Source organism: Heterocephalus glaber, unplaced genomic scaffold (assembly GCF_053883595.1).
Source record: "Heterocephalus glaber isolate CG9 unplaced genomic scaffold, H.glaber_assembly_v1.0 deba00001460, whole genome shotgun sequence".
NCBI classification, from domain to species: domain Eukaryota; kingdom Metazoa; phylum Chordata; class Mammalia; order Rodentia; family Bathyergidae; genus Heterocephalus; species Heterocephalus glaber.
Window position 1 is genome coordinate 36243 of NW_028258307.1, and position 16412 is coordinate 52654.

General features: G+C 38.3%; 2 protein-coding genes across 2 annotated transcripts in view; both read right to left on the reverse strand.

The window, feature by feature from the left end:
• Positions 1 to 1700: 1700 nt before the first annotated feature.
• On the reverse strand, positions 1701 to 4294 carry LOC147826852 (uncharacterized). Its single transcript, XM_087216736.1, is given in 2 exon segments — positions 1701 to 2698; positions 2700 to 4294. Coding segments are annotated over 2 exon segments (1749 nt in total). The 5' UTR covers positions 4218 to 4294; the 3' UTR covers positions 1701 to 2467.
• Positions 4295 to 5071: 777 nt separating this feature from the next.
• Positions 5072 to 16412, reverse strand: part of LOC147826853 (putative zinc finger protein 705G) — a 30200-nt gene continuing 18859 nt past the window's right edge. The window contains exons 5-6 of the mRNA XM_087216725.1: positions 5229 to 5311; positions 5072 to 5134 (exon numbers count right to left, since the gene is read on the reverse strand). Coding sequence (XP_087072851.1) covers positions 5072 to 5134; positions 5229 to 5311 — 146 coding nt within the window. The remainder of the gene's footprint in view (positions 5135 to 5228; positions 5312 to 16412) is intronic.

Consider the following 16412-nt stretch of genomic DNA (forward strand, 5'->3'; position numbering starts at 1 on the left):
TCTGTCCCCTACTGCCATGAAACGAGCACATTTGATTTGAGATTTCTTCCTTGAGCCCAGCTGATCTTCATGTGAAATATTTGAAATCATTAGAAAAATTGAAATTCTCTCATACCGTTCTTGTATTGTTTGTTGCCTCAACCAGAATCCTGGCCAATATATACTCATATATATTTTAAATTCTTTTCTGTATTATAAAATTTCATAACTAGATGTCCTTTCACAAAATTCAATTCTTTCATTCACAGATGGCTTAAAATTGTCTTTCCCATTTGTACATTCAAATGTGATGAAAATAAGGATTCTTCAAATATAGGAGGCATACAATGCATTTAATTAAAGCTTCCATATTAATTATTTGTTGTAAGATTGGTTACAGAAATCTCCTAAACATGAAGTTTTATAAAACACAAAATTGATTCATTAAAGACCTTATTTTCCATTTTTTCAAAATATTATACCGAATATTCACTCTCACAAGTTTTGTAAGTTATTTATTTGCAGCTTGCTCTTATTGTAGCAAAGAATATGTTGTAAGATATTGACTATCAATAATCAAAAAATTGGCTCAATTTATATGATAAAATGCTTGTGCATGTGACTTTGAACAAACTAATTCAACTCTGTACCTTTTGGGAGAAATCACAGGTATTTTTAGATAAAAAGTGAGAGATCCTGCATCTAGCCCCCCAGGGAATTTATAGGAAAATCTAGGGTCACAGGACAGCAAAAATGCTCCAATCAGTAGTTTCAGTAATTGCCCCTGGACCTTGTGCCTTGGTAACCTGAGGAAAATGGAAAGGAAAGTCAAGCTGTCTGTCATATCATCACATGCTGTGTATGTGACCTGCTGAAATTGGTAGGAAGCCATGGAGTGGTGAAGCCACCTGGGTGGAAGAAATTCTCTAAATATTAAGACTAGTAAGTGCCCCTCAATATCTATGGCCATGACAAGGTTTGGGGGCTGAAATCCATTCATTTGAACCTGCATTCAATATTACAAAAGAACTCTCAAATTTCTTTCTAATGTTTTATTAGTGAAATAATTAAAATCACAGTTTTTTACTCTGCATAGAAGCTGTATTGAATTTGTGTTTTGGAAAGTTAATTACTTTCTCCCACACATCCATATTTGATATTTCTATGTAATCACACTGCCCTATAATAATATGCAACATTTTTCATAAATAATTATGTGAGTATTCTGAAATATCTGCCTAGTAGTTTTTTTTTTGTATTTCAGACTGGACGTATATTTTCATGGAGTTCCTAAGTAAAAGCTCTCTAATATTCTTCCAGTGCCTCATAAAGTGGGAAACTTTTCTTGGTGAGAACCTTCATGTGATGGTGAGCAAGTGTTCATTTTGAACTTTGCTTTATACTTGACATGGAGCATCTAGTCCAGTGTGTGTGCTCACATTTCCATACATGCTGCTGTTTGAGTAAAGAGATGATCATTATTTTGCAAGAAATCAGTTCCTCAGGTTAATGATTTGATAGTCCTCAAAACTATTTAACCACCTATCAGCTATTAAGTTGTTATCTAGTCACACATATTCTTGTGTCAACTAAGCATTGTACTTAGAATAATGGTCCTTAGTGATGGCTGGAGATTTAGAAGTTCTTGCAAGTGAAGTTTTCCACTATCGTATAAAGAGAAATTATGAACGGAACTTTAGCAACATTTATTACAGATAGAAATTTTTCAGTCATATTTTCTACTGGGCCTTAAACTGATATATATGATTGAAGTATTCTATAAATGTTAGATTCTAGACTGAAATATCTGAAGCCTTGTCAGAAAAATATCTGAGATGTTGCATCATGGCATGACATATATAATTACTTTCCCCAAGTGCTTAGTTATGCTGATTGAGGAGCACATCCACTGAACAATTTTCCATATCATTAACTGAGGTTGTGTGTTTGTTCAGTTTCACATTTTGCAGGTAACACTGAAGCAGATATCTTATTCATTTTATTTATATTTTTGCACAACAGGGGAGACTGTGTGCTGCACGCACTCATTGTAGTACTTTGTGAGCAGTCTGTCACAACAACAAAGGTCAGAATGATGGGAGAATCTTTTTCCTGCAGGTGAGATTCTTATGTGTATGGTGAGTTTATCTCCATTGTAAGATTTTTCCATCAGGTATAAGATTGGCCTAAGGCTTTTCCACTCAGATGACATTTATGTATTTTCTTTGGTATATGAACTGTCTCATCATTATTACGAGTAGATGACTGTTCCCCAGACATATTCTCAGTATGATTTGTGTGCTGTGAGTTTTCTCTGATGCCCACTAAGGTTAGATGAATACATGAAGACTTTTCTAATTAGAGGACACATGATTGGTTTGTCTACTGTGTTCTCTAATGAGTATTAAGTCTATAGCATTGATTGAAGTTTTTCCCACACATAGGATACTCACATGTATTCTCTCTTGTGTGAGTTCTCTCTGGAAGACTAAGTAACATAATTTACTGAAGGGTTTCCAAAAACAGGAGAATGTTCATGATTTCTCTCTAGAGTGTGTTTTCTCATGTTTCCTAAGGCTACATGATTGAGTGAAGGCTTTCTCACACAGTTGACATTTATATGGTTTTTCTCCAGTGTGTGTTCTCTCATGTTCACTAAGGTGACTGGATTGAGTGAAGGCTTTCCCACAGAGATGACATTCATATGGTTTCTCTCCTGTGTGTGTTCTCTTATGTTGACTCAAGTGACTTGATTGTGTGAAAACTTTCCCACACAAATCACATCTATATGGTTTCTCTCCTGTGTGTGTTCTTTTGTGCTTTTTAAGGGCACATGATTGAGTGAAGGCTTTCCCACACAGATGGCATTCATATGGTTTTTCTCCTGTGTGTGTTCTTTTATGCTGGGCAAGGCCAGATGATTTAGTGAAGGCTTTCCAACACAGATGACATTCATATGGTTTCTCTCCGGTGTGTGTTCTTTTATGCTGTAGAAGGGTAGATGAATCAGAGAAGGCTTTCTCACACAGATGACATTCACATGGTTTCTCTCCTGTGTGTGTTCTTTTATGCTTGGCAAGGGAAGATGATGTAGTAAAGGCTTTCCCACACAGATGACATTCATATGGTTTCTCTCCTGTGTGTCTTCTTTTATGTTGTAGAAGCGTAGATGGATCAGAGAAGGCTTTCCCACACAGATGGCATTTGTATGGTTTTTCTCCTGTGTGTGTTCTTTTATGCTGGGCAAGGGAAGATGATTGAGTGAAGGCTTTCCCACACAGATGACATTCATAAGGTTTCTCTCCAGTGTGTGTTCTTTTATGCTGTAGAAGGGTAGATGAATCAGAGAAGGCTTTCTCACACAGATGACATTCATATGGTTTTTCTCCTGTGTGTGTTCTTTTATGCTTGGCAAGGGAAGATGATCTAGTAAAGGCTTTCCCACACAGATGGCATTCATACGGTTTTTCTCTGGTGTGTGTTCTTTTATGCTGTAGAAGGGTAGATGAATCAGAGAAGGCTTTCTCACACAGATGACATTCATATGGTTTTTCTCCTGTGTGTGTTCTTTTATGCTGGGCAAGGGAAGATGGTTTAGTAAAGGCTTTCCCACACAGATGACATTCATAAGGTTTCTCTCTGGTGTGTGTTCTTTTATGCTCTAGAAGGGAAGATGAATCAGAGAAGGCTTTCTCACACAGATGATATTCAAATTGTTTTTCTCCTGTGTGTGTTCTTTTATGCTTGGCAAGGGAAGATTCTAGTAAAGGATTTCCCACACAGATGACATTCATATGTTTTCTCTCCTGTGTGTGTTCCTTTATGCTGTTTAAGGTTAGACAGTGCAGAGAAGGATTTCCCCCGTAGAAGACATCCATATGGTTTCTCTCCTGTGTGTGTTCTTTTATGCTGTTTAAGGGTACATGATTGAGTGAAGCTTTCCCACACAGATGGCATTCATATGGTTTCTCTCCTGTGTGTGTTCGATTATGTCTTCTGAGTTTAGATGAATGATTAAAAGTTTTCCCACACTGCTGGCATTCATACTGTTTCTCATGTGTCTGTTTTCTCTCCTGCTGATTAAACTTAGAAGTTGGACTGAAAGTTTTTCTGCACATGCAACCTTCATATGGCTTCTCTACTATGTTAGTTTTAGTGTGACCTCTAAGTTCAGCATAACTTGGAAAGCCTTTACCACCTTGATGACATTTGTTTGAATGTATTCCAGATTCAGTCATTTTGTTTCTTCTATGCAGGGACTCGTGGTTGTAGGTTTTGCAACACTGATGATTTTCACAGGTTTTTTCCTGAATATTTTTCCAATCCTATAGTATAAGTTTTAAAGTTTGATTAATGCCTTTGCCACATAAATTTCATAAGAACATTTGTAATCTAGTGTGTATAGCTTATGATTCATGAGACCAGAACTTGGAGGAAATACTTTCTCAATTAGATAAAAATCATATCACTACGCTGCACTGTGAATCATACCACATTTTCTAAGGTGTGACCAGCTTTTAATATATTTCTCATTAGACATTCATATGAATATGGCATGATGAAATTTTGTTTTCTGTGTCCATGTATGAGGACTGACTATGAGGTTATACTTACGGTATGTTTGTGCAAAGTTTATTTGCAGTGAGAACTAAGAAGTGAGGAGTCAAGGCCAAGCAGTGATTAAAGTCTTCCTTTACACAAATTGAGAGGATTTTTTTGTTCCAGGGATCAAACTCAAGACCTTGCACTTGCAAGGCAGGCCAGGCACCACTGAGCTAAACCCCTGGCCCTGAAAAGACTTTTGGACAAAAGCTTATATTTTGGAAGAAAATCACTTGTTGTTCATAATATACCCAGGTATATTTCTATGGTATTTTATCCATATGAGAATTCCCAAATAAATACTGAAATCTAGAGATATGGGTTTTTATTTTTCCTTACAGAGGCATGTGACATTTCTATCAGTTATGTAAATTATTATTTTATTTGTAATATCAAATCCCATGACATTTTTATTTCATTTTGGATCTTGGATACATTTGCAAGTGCATCTATAATATTTTTACTTTTTTCTGAGTTCACAAAGTGGTTCTCAACTCAATTTAGCTAAGTGCCAAATTCTCAGAGCCTCTATCTCAGAGGGGGTTAATCTCATCTAAATTTCAGTAAGGCGACTAAGCTCAATTTTTAATTTATCCCAGTAAAACTTCTTTCATTTAGATAATAAGTGTTATTGTATATAAACTTACCATTACCTTGATGGTGGGTGTGTCATTTCTTCCAATGAGCTGAGTCCTTATCCTTTCTAGTATTTTTTGAGCACCTTTTCTTTCTGTGGTGTTTAAAATAAAGAATTAATAGTATTTTAGGAAAATGGAAATGATCAAATGCACCAAGGCACAGTATATGTTGATCTTGAAATGACAGGTAGTTCAGTGTAATAAAATTAAATTTCACCAAAGAGACAATTCTAAAATCTTACAAAAACTTATGAAGATTGAAATATAAAGTATTGATTGATCAGTGGATTATAAAAGTTATAATGAGGAAACCTAAATATACCTGGAATCAAATGGAAACTGAGACAAAATATTTCAAAATGCAGGACATTTTGAAGGAGGTTGTAAACAGAAATCCATAGATATAACTGACTGGATTAACCATTCAAGGATCTCAACAAACACTGCAGGTGTATATGTCCAATGCCTTGAAATAACAAAAACAAAGAAAAGGCAGATCCCAAAAGTAGAAAATACATAATAAGCTGCTGAGCTGAAATTAATTAGAGATACAAATAGCAATAAATAATCATTTAATGTAATTTATTTAGAAAAGTTAGACTGTGAAACAATGACATACATAAAGAATTCTTGAGCCTGATTTACTCACGCTTACATGAACAAGTAAATATTAGAACTGAAGTCTTTGAAACACCAAGGATCACAATGATATATTTTAAAAACAGACATAAAACACTGTAATTCTTGATAAAAATTCATACAAGTCTCAACACATGTGATCTACCAAAACTGGATCTGCCTTATATGGAAAATATAAACAAATCCAAGACAAACAATGAGCTTGAAGTATCAGACAATTCTCTCTCCTCAAAGAAAGACCAATAACATGAAATATCTGCTGAAATTTAGCAGATTGCACCAGAATTTTGGACAATAATGTTGCTAAAGGTTTGCACAAAATGGGAAAGGAAGGAATGCTTCTTCATTCATTTTCTAGAGCTAGTATCAAACTAACAACAGAGGACATAGCAACTGAAGAATAGAAAATTATAGGGCAATATATTTGGAAATATACATGTAAGATTATTTTTACTTTTTCTTAGAATCTAAATTCAAGAACACAGATATTCCATAGCCACTCAATCATTCATGGTATGCAAGAATGGTGCAAACTTCCACAAATAAAAATTCATAATTCACCACATGAATAGATTCAATAATGAAAATCCCAAAATGATGTCATTTGATGCACAGAAAGCCTTTCCAATAGTAAATATCTTTTAATGATCAAAACATGTGTAGTAACTCCATAAAGAAGACCAAAAGTCTATATTAATAGCAGTTAATTTCAGTAAACTCAGAAAATTAAACTGAATGGGAAAAAAAAACATTTATGGTATAATCAGTAGCAAAAAGCTTGCTTTTCCCCAAAACTTCTGCTCAGTATTTTAGTGGTATATTTATCAAAGTAATTAGGTAACTGAAAGTAATAGAAATAGGAATAATTTAAGTTGTAATATATCAAATGAAGTCTGATTATTCCTATGTGAAAATGCTTTGATTCTTTCATTAGAAGACCCATCAAAAACAGAAAACTTTTGGATTGAAAAACCAATTTATCTAAACAACAGGATCCAGGGGCTGGGGATTTAGCTCAGTGGTTCTGCTGCCTGCCCTGCAAAAGCAAGGAGCTGAGTTTGATCCCTGGGACCAAAACAAAAACAAAAACAAAAACAAAAACAAAACAACAGGATCCAAATATTAAAATATCTTAATTTTTCTAATCACAAACAATTAACTGAAAATAATTCAGAAAATTATTCTGTTATTTTAAGACACGCTCTTACAATGAAGCTGAGGCTGTCGTTGAAATCACTATGCATCCCAAGCTGGCTCTGAACCCTCCCAATCAGCCTTCCTCAGCCTCCAGTATGCTGGGTTTACTGGTGGGCACAAACACACCTGGCCCAGGTAATGAATCTTTACAAAATGAGGTGAAAGGTTGTCTTTTCTCTTAAAGGGCATATTGACCATACATCCATTTTATATGAATCTCTATTTTTGAGGGGCAAAATTAATCCAGGGTAAAAACCAAAATTCCCATTAATCAATGATATGAGCTTACTAGAGTATCTTGTTCCCTGGTTGCCAGGAGACTGCTCATGTCAGTGGTCTCTACTTCAGTATTCCCTGCACTGCCCCTTATTCCTTCTAGAAGCTGTGTATTCAATAAATAGTGCCAAGCTCAAGGAGAAGGTGTCTTAGGCAGATAAGAGCTTTGTCTGTCCTGGGCCCTCTATTTATGCATTAACTTATTGTATTGTCTTTCTTTCATCCTGCCACTGTACCCTTGGTCAGGTGATTGGTGGTCTCAGCATCCTCCAGTATACTTGCAATAAAACACTGTAACAGAAATATTTCTTGGTAACAGCATCTGTTCTGCCCAGCAACAATGACTTCTTAACAACTTGCCAATTGGGATAGAAGGAGAGGTCATGCCCCCACTTTTAGAGCATGGCACAGTGATGACAGTGAATCAAGAAATAAAAGTTGGGCTACTTGACTGCTTGGGGCATGGCTGGCTTTGTGTAGCCTAGGAACACACCCTTCTGAACATGGAAAGCCTTACTGAGATAGTTTCAAAGTCCATTAGCCATACTGGAAAATTTTTGTCTCACAACTTGGCAACCAGCATAGAGCCCTCAATGCACTTGGAAATGGCGCCTGCACCCTCCCCTTGGTAGGAGATGTGGCCTGCCTAGTTGTAGTGGATTCCAAGATCCTAGATGTTCAGTGCCTCATTTCTGCAAGCACCCCAGGGTAGGATAGTTCTCAGAAATGCAGGGAAGGGCTCAGAAAAAAAAAAAACTGCTACAGCAGAGCAGGCAGCCCTGTGCACAGGTCAAGGTCAAAAATTCAAGAATGGGTAAAAATTATTTCTTGGTGGTTGAGTCATTCTGAGGGCAGGTTGTGTGTGATTAAGACATGTCTCAGACACAAAACTAATGGAGAATCCTGATACATGTGCAGTTCCCCCAAGAAAGTCATTTGAGACAGACATGGTGTTTAGGCTAGAGAGCATAAAATCTCCAGGTTTGAGGAGCTTAATCTTCTAGGGAACATCTTATACTTAGAAAATGCAGGATGTATAATAATCAAACTTAAACCACTTTAAAGAAAAAGAAACTAAAAGTAAATTTCCTCCAAGTCGTCCCTTGGGGGAAGTGGTCCCATACTGAAACAACAGTGAGAGAACTAATAATACAAATACATCAGAAATGAAAAGCTGTGGTTTCAAATAGATCCAAGAACCTACTCACATCCTCTTCAGGTTAAGGTCCAATGTAGATTGGGTCACTCAACATTTGATAGAATGATCACATTAATGATAAAACTTGTGTGTCCTGAAAAGAGGTTGATTATGTCTGAGGTTGGATGTGGGGCTCAGTGAGTGTGTATCCCATAAAAACTGAGAAAAGGGAGAGGAAAAAGAGTAAGTAATGTGATGCTCCCAAACCTGCTTAATTCTGTCTTATAACCAGGGGCCAAGCCTACCAGAGCAGACAAGTCAAGCAGGACAGATTAAGCTCTAAATGAGGTGGAGCAGTCCACCACAGCAGCAGCTGCTTTCTTCCCCCTCTTCATATTCACACCCAAAAGATGACACAGCTGGTAGCATGTCATTCTATCTGCCAAGTTCTCAGTCAGTGTTTGCAGCTTCATTCCCTCTCCTTTCCCGTTTGAGCCCTTAGATGACATAGCCACTCAGCTCTCATTGTCTGCACCACAATCTGAGCCACTGTCAGCAACCTCACGCCCCACCTGTCTCATTACCCATCTGTCCCTGGACTGAAAGAGGAGCTGGAGCAAGGAGAAAAGGATGTTCAAACTGACCCTTTCCTTCTCTAGTTGAAGAGAAACCATAGCTATTTTACACCTCATGGAGGTTTCACTGATGTGGGGGTAAGACTCCTCACTGCTGCTGTATCCAGTTCTAAAGTAAGGACTTTAAAGGGGAACTAAAGCCCATACCAGAAGATCCCCAATGGTGGCTCAACAATTACAACAGTGATTGGACCCACAATTGTACACCTGCATTAAGTACTCTCTGTACTAGGAATTCTATTCCCTTGTGAGAGAATATGGTCAGGAGAGTGGAGAAGGCCTTTGGGACTGAGAACCTCTGGCTTCCCCTGACATCCTAGCTGCAGATGTTTACTTTCCTAATCAGGAACCATGGTGGGATAGTAATGTGACCCAATGGGAGCACATGAGAAACCTCAGAAACTGGACTGTAAAAGGAATAAGGGAGTCAGTTCCCTGATCCTGAACAAGAACTAGAGCTTTTAACATCCACCTGGGAAAATAGTGAGGAACTAACTTTCATAACAGAGGAAAATACCAAAGAAGAAAATGGTCTGGACTAAATCTTGAGGACCCCCTAACTCAAGGCAAAGCTCCACATTGTTACACACAGCTGGCCAGATATCTCAAAGAATTTCAGTATATTCAGGATTTCAATGATAAGTAACTAGTGAAGTTAAAGGAGAAGCACAAAAATATATGTAAAGTGGGATTTAAAAAAAAAGCCAGGAGAGTGTTCTCTGCCATAGAACAAATGGAAAAGGAACTGGCAAATCCAGTAGGTCAAAAGTGAAGCGAGGCCATCTGAAGGCATCCAGGGCCAAGGACTTCAAAAGGAAAATGGTGAAACAACTCTTATAAATGTGAGAAAAGGAGACACTTTTAAACACATTGCACAGAATGGAAGAGGGAAGGGAAGTGATAAACATGATAATGACAAAGAACAGGGGGGTCAGGAGATCTTTCATGTTGATGAGTCCTACCAAGAGACTCTGATAAATCCAGATATAGGATCTAAAATGGAGATTTATTCGATTCTTAGTAGACTTTGGAGTGCTCCAAATCTCATTTTATGATCAACCTCCTAGATTACACTGTAATCAGAGAGCCCTTAAATATGAGGACTAAAAAGAGAAGGATTTATGGCTTCTATTTTTGAAGCAATATAGGTCAAATTTCAAAATTGAACAGCTCATGGAAAATGTCTCTTTGTCCCTGAGGCAGGAACAAATATCCTAGGCAGAGATTTCATGTCTAAGTTAGAGACAGGCCTAAATATTATGAAAAAGAAGACCAACGTCTCCCTTAAACTCTTGATTCCCCAGTCTGAATACAACATTTTCCTGAATTCTTTAATATAGATGGGAATCCAAGTGGATTAAACAATTCCCCGATGCCAGCTGAATTAAAGAACAGGAGAGAATGAGTGAGGAGAAAGTACTACCCAATATCCCTAGAAGGGGGTCTTTAACTCAACCCCATCAGAGAAGGACCCATAAAACACAGGCTCCTGGAATCTTGCAAGTCATGTCTTAAAACTCCAACACTGCACAAACCACAACAACAAAGACACTGGACAGCTCTTATCAACTAGCACAGGACTAGGGAACAGTAAGCTAGATGATCCAGAACAGGCATTCTATGCTCTGAAACCCCTGTCCTCTCCTTAGCACAATTCTCTATCACCACAAGTGACTCAGGGTTAGAGATATTAAAGCTGCCTTTTGGGTTTCCCCTTGGCTGAAGATAGTAGAGACATATTGGCTTTTTAATTTCAGGATCCCTGTAGGGGAAGAAATAAAAATATCAGTATACTGTCTTCCCACAGGGATTCACTGACACATCTACCTTGTTTGGAAAAATCTTAGAACAATTTCTTGAAAAATTCACTCTCCCTCCCCAGATTAAGTTGATTCAATATGTGGATGACGTATTGCTTTCCAGGGTTCTCAAAGGGGAAGTGACACATGCCACTATCAGCCTACTTAATATCCTAGCTTGGCAGGATGTCACAGTAACTAGAACTAAATTACAAATTCTTGAAAATGAAGTTGAATGACTGGGACACTTCATTAGTGAGGGGAGATGGAAGCTACGTCCTGAGTGAGTGCAGGTGAATATCAACATGCCTCCACCCTGCTCTATAATATAACAGAGTTTCAGGGACTATCTGAGAATTTCTCTCTATGGATAATTTCATATGCCCTGAAAAAACAAAGGCTTAAATCTTACTCTATTACAGTAGGAACCTGGCCTTCATCTTCAGAATTCAAAGAAAACCCAACAGGTAGAAAACCTTAAATAACCTCTCATCACTGACCCAGTCCTGGCATTGCCCTTGATTAAAAGTCCATTACTCTATTTGTCAAATCATAAAAGAGAAGGGCCCTCAGCATCCTAACTTGGGAACATGAAGGTAAAAGGCAACCAGTGGCTTACTCTTCCAAGTTACTGGACTCATTAACCTGGGGTTGGCCAGAGTGTATCCAGTCCTTTACCACAGTCACCATGATGACTAAGAAAACAAAAAACTTACTTTGATGGGGCCTTTATGGTTGGAAAACAACATCAAGTCCAGGCAATTCTTCACAATAATGGGGGAAGAATGCTAACTGACTACCAGAATATTAAAGCATAAAGACACCTTTTTTTGAGAGGTGATATCAGTCTTTCCTCTCATAGCTTCCTGAAGCCTGCTGAATTCTTCTTCAAGGATAACACAAAAAGTGCTGTGGATCATGATGTATGGATCTCAGAGATGAACAGACAAGGTTTGACCAAACTTAGAGAAACTTCATTTGCTACCATATAAAGCTTTTCATATGTGGTTCCTCAAAAGAAAGAGACATAACAGTACTCTGTTATAAACGGGAAACAAAGTTCTTAGAGAGAGGGTCAACAACTGTTTATACTGACTCCAAATGTGCTTTTGGTGTGCTCCATAGTTTGAAACATCAGGGTTGAATGATGCCTGATTAATAGCAAATAACTAGTCCTCCCCTATACAGAATTGATCATGCAGGTTTAAGAAAGTTTCATGTTGCTTGAAGACATAGCTGTAGTACAGGTCCCAGGACTCCAGAGGGGGAGGGAGTTCAGTGGAAGCCTGGGAACCATGCTAGCAGATGAGACTGCAAAACAGTCAGCCCTCCAATCAGAAGCCCCTGTATTCCACCTCATCTTATTCTCACTTTAAAATTATTCCCTTATTCCTGCAAACGGAAAATATAGATTCAGACAATGGGAGCCATTTTACTGGTAACATCCTTAGAGTACACAGAGGGACCTATAAACTTCTGAAAATTGTATATACCATGACATCCTACATGCTCTGGAAAAGAACACAGGATGAATCAATCCCTAAAAAGTTATTTAGCTACTGTAATACTAGAAACTAGCCTACCCTGGAAAAGTGGCTTCCCACTGCATTCTTCAGAATCAGAGCTGCTTCAAGAATTGATATTAGTCTGTCCCCCTGTGAGATGCTCTATGGCCTCCCTTCCTAGACCAGGGTACTGACTTCCTCATTTTGAAACAAAAGACCCATTTCATAGAAACTATGTACCCAGCCTCCCTACTCTGCTTTCTCTCAGACACAAGGTTTGCTTGTACAGACTTCACCTCTCAACTTCCTGTACACCACATCCCACTGCCCTACTGATTATACCCTGATCAAGATGTGGAGAGAAGAAAACCTCCAACCAACTTGGGAAAGATATTCTCAGCTGTTACTTACAATTGACAGCACCATGCACAGACTGATAAATTTTTGACTCCTTACACTACAGTTTAAATGTTACTTTCATCTGAAACTGAGGGAAAATGGAGGCCAATTCTGAATTCCACAGATACCAAGGTACACTTTCAAGTATTATAATGGGACTTTTATATTTAGCTGAGGTTTCCCATCATATCTTCACTATCAATGTAACTGTGGTTCCCTCTCCTTAGAATAGCACAATTCATGCATGTTTTGTCCCTTCCTGTAGAAACTTGCACAACCAAAAGCAGCGGTCTGGAGCTGAAAAAATCTCTACCCTTGTAGCAAAAAGGATATAACTATAGTGTTTTAAAAGGTCTCTGTAATGACAGGGATGACATCTGGTGGACTACTCAGTATAAGGTTTGGACTGATAACTTACCATCTTCAAATTCTCTGCGAGCCTTTAAAAATACGGATAATAGGAGGAAATGCTTCTTACCACTGCCAGTCCCTGAAGTGTAATCTCCTACTCCTGCTTACTGATGATCCTCAAACCATGAATCAAGAACCTGGAGTTATTAGAACTTATGGATTGGGTACAGAAAGCTCAGGATATGACCTGCTCAGTTCCTTTGCTTTCAAGCTGGGCAAAAACACCCCCAACACACACTCTACTTCCACCGCCATGGCTGTCACCCTCCAGACTAGCTTAATGGCACATCTATGGTCTACCAATGACCCTGCTAATGTCATGGTGGTAGAAGTTAAAGACTTTCAACCCCGTTTGGCAATTTAGACTTTATTCAAGAAAACACATATTTCCCAGAAATGGATTAACTATCTCCTTCAAAATCTCAAGTATAAAAATGATTGTTGTGCAGGCAGAGCCTGTCAGCCAGAGGCTCAGGTAGTCTGATTTCCCATAGGACAGACCTCAGTCATGGTGGAATCCATGACAATCATCTTTCAAGACCAGGTAGCCAGGGGTAGTGATTCCTGCCAGATTTTGTCACTTTTGCTGAAAATGATGAGAGATCATAGATATACGATGACAATATACATAAGCCCCAAGTCCTGGAAAACTAATTACAACACATGTATAAAGTGGGGGCAGTGAGAACTCCAGGGTAGTGCATGGAGATCTACTGAAGTTAGGCCCTGTGAGGATCTGGGCAATCAGGCAGCACGGGCTCTGTCTCAGGCAGTGCTCTGGTGGTATTTGGGGCTCCGTTACTCAAGAACTTAGTGGCCACCTGGAGTGGGACTTGTGCTTTGGTGCAATTGGCCACCCCTTTCCCCCTTACACTTAGAAACCCTAATCCACCCCCAAATCTATTCTGCACCAGGGAGAAAACTTATCACAAGGGGGATCATCTGATTCTCATGTTTATATTGACCCTAGATCAATCCCTAAGGGAGTACCCACAGAATTTCAGGCTAGAAATAAAATAGCAGCAGGACTGGATTCAGTACCCTTTGTTGGTCCACCATCCACAAAATGGTCCAAATGAGAAATACTGTAACTAACTGAGGACTGTAAACTGTATTAGAGAATCTATTAAAGGAATAGCAGAACAGTTAGGCCCCTGCAGCAAAATGGCCTGGGCAAATAGTCTGACTTTAGACATGATTTGGGAAAAAAAGGAGGAGCCTGTGTAGTGACAGGCAGCCAATGTTGTACTTTCATTCCAATAATACAGCTCCAGATGGTATTATTATCAAGGTGCTGGAGGGTGTAACAACACTTGCTAATGAGTTAGTAGCAAACCCAGGAATAGGTGACCCTTTCTTTAATGGAACGGATCAATGCTTTATGTCATGGAAGGGAATAACTACCTCCATCGTGAGTCCTGTTATCACAGTGTTTGTGGCAGTGGCTCTAGTTGGATGCTGCATCATTCCCTGGGTAACAGGGATGTGCAAAGCCTGATATAGATAGCCCTTATTAAGCCATTCTTGCTTGCCTACAAAATCAAACTGCTAGTATTATAAACCTCAGACCGAGATGCCAAAAGTCAATAATTCTTTATTCAGTTTGAAGAAAAGTAAAACAGTGTGTCACAAAGAAGGGTAAATTTTGTGTAAAAAGTAAACTTTTTTATGAAGGGGGATATTTGGAATAACTCCATTTATAAGAATTTATTATGCTTGCCAGGGATTTAGCTCAGTGGTTCCACTGCCTGCCTTGCAAGCACAAGGAATCGAGTTCAATCCCCAGTACCAAAAAAAAAAAAAGAATTTATTATGCCAAAATTCTCTTTTTGTAAAATGTGCACATGGTTATTTTCCCAATCCTTACAAGAATAACTTGGGGCAACATGGCCATATGCTAGTCCACCTGCAGTAAAACTTTGTAACAAAGATTCCTCTGGGTCACAGCAACTGTTCTGCTCAGCACTATAACTCCTTAAGTACTATGAAATCAGGTGAACGTGTGAGGCAATGTTGCCACTAATAGAGCATAAAAAATGACAACAGTGAGTCAAGAAATAAAGCCATGTGGAGTGACTGCCTGGTGTGCTGCCTGGCAGTGTCTATCCTAGCTATTCCCCCCTCTGGAGAAGTCAAGCTTTGCTGAAATACTTTCAAAGACTTTTATCTGGTTCTGTCGTGAACTCAGGGATTTTCTCTCTCACACAATATTTTCCAAAAACTATCAAAATATAAGTTCAAACAAACATTAAGTTATTTCTACATTTAGAATTATGCCACATGATATAGGGATTGAAACAGATATTATAAGATAGAAAGACCTCTATTATATCTCAGACTGAAATGTCACCTACTATTCACATATGGAAAGAGAGTTGAATATGGAAAAGAGAAGTTATAACAGCATCAAAGTAGACATTATGAGATTAGGTCATTGACACGTTCTTTGTTGAATAGGAGTTTGGGGACAGGACCTGGTTGGAATGTGGAGGCCATGTGGACATGACTGGGAAAGCTCTCGTCTCCACCTGACCCTCTCTTCTCACCTCTTTTTCTCTTTTGAACCCCACCTTCCACTACCCGTGTAGCTTCTCAGGCCAGTCTCTTCTGCTTTTCTGCATTGGAGTTGGCCAATAATAAGGTGCAACCTCAGAAATTGTGTATTACAGCAAAAATCTTCTTTCTCTAAAGTATTGGCCTTAAATATTTTGGAAGAGGAACAGTGACTAATGCCATCTCTCATGTTCAGGAGCTTACAGAATTGATATTGTTTTCATGATCTTGTTATGAAACAGATCTGTATATTCAGTGAATTCCAATGATGATATTAAATACAGTTCTTTGAAAGATGAGAAAACCAATCCTACAATTCATCAGCAAAAGACACATGCACACACACAGCCAGAAGCAAGCCTAAGCAAAACAATCATCAGAAAGTTGAGGAAAGCTAAAAATCAGTGCAACATTAAATATCCATGTATTAAAATAAAAGTACAAAAATTGACACAATATTGGCATAAACAGAGACAGAAGCAATAGACTGCAGGACACTGAAAGAAAGTGACATACTAACAGCCATCATTTTCCTGAAAAGAAGACAACCATATGCATTGAATAAAATCTAGTCTGATAAATATTTTCAGAAAACTGGACCTTCATAAATAGATAATTAGAAGTGGATTCCAAACTTTCAC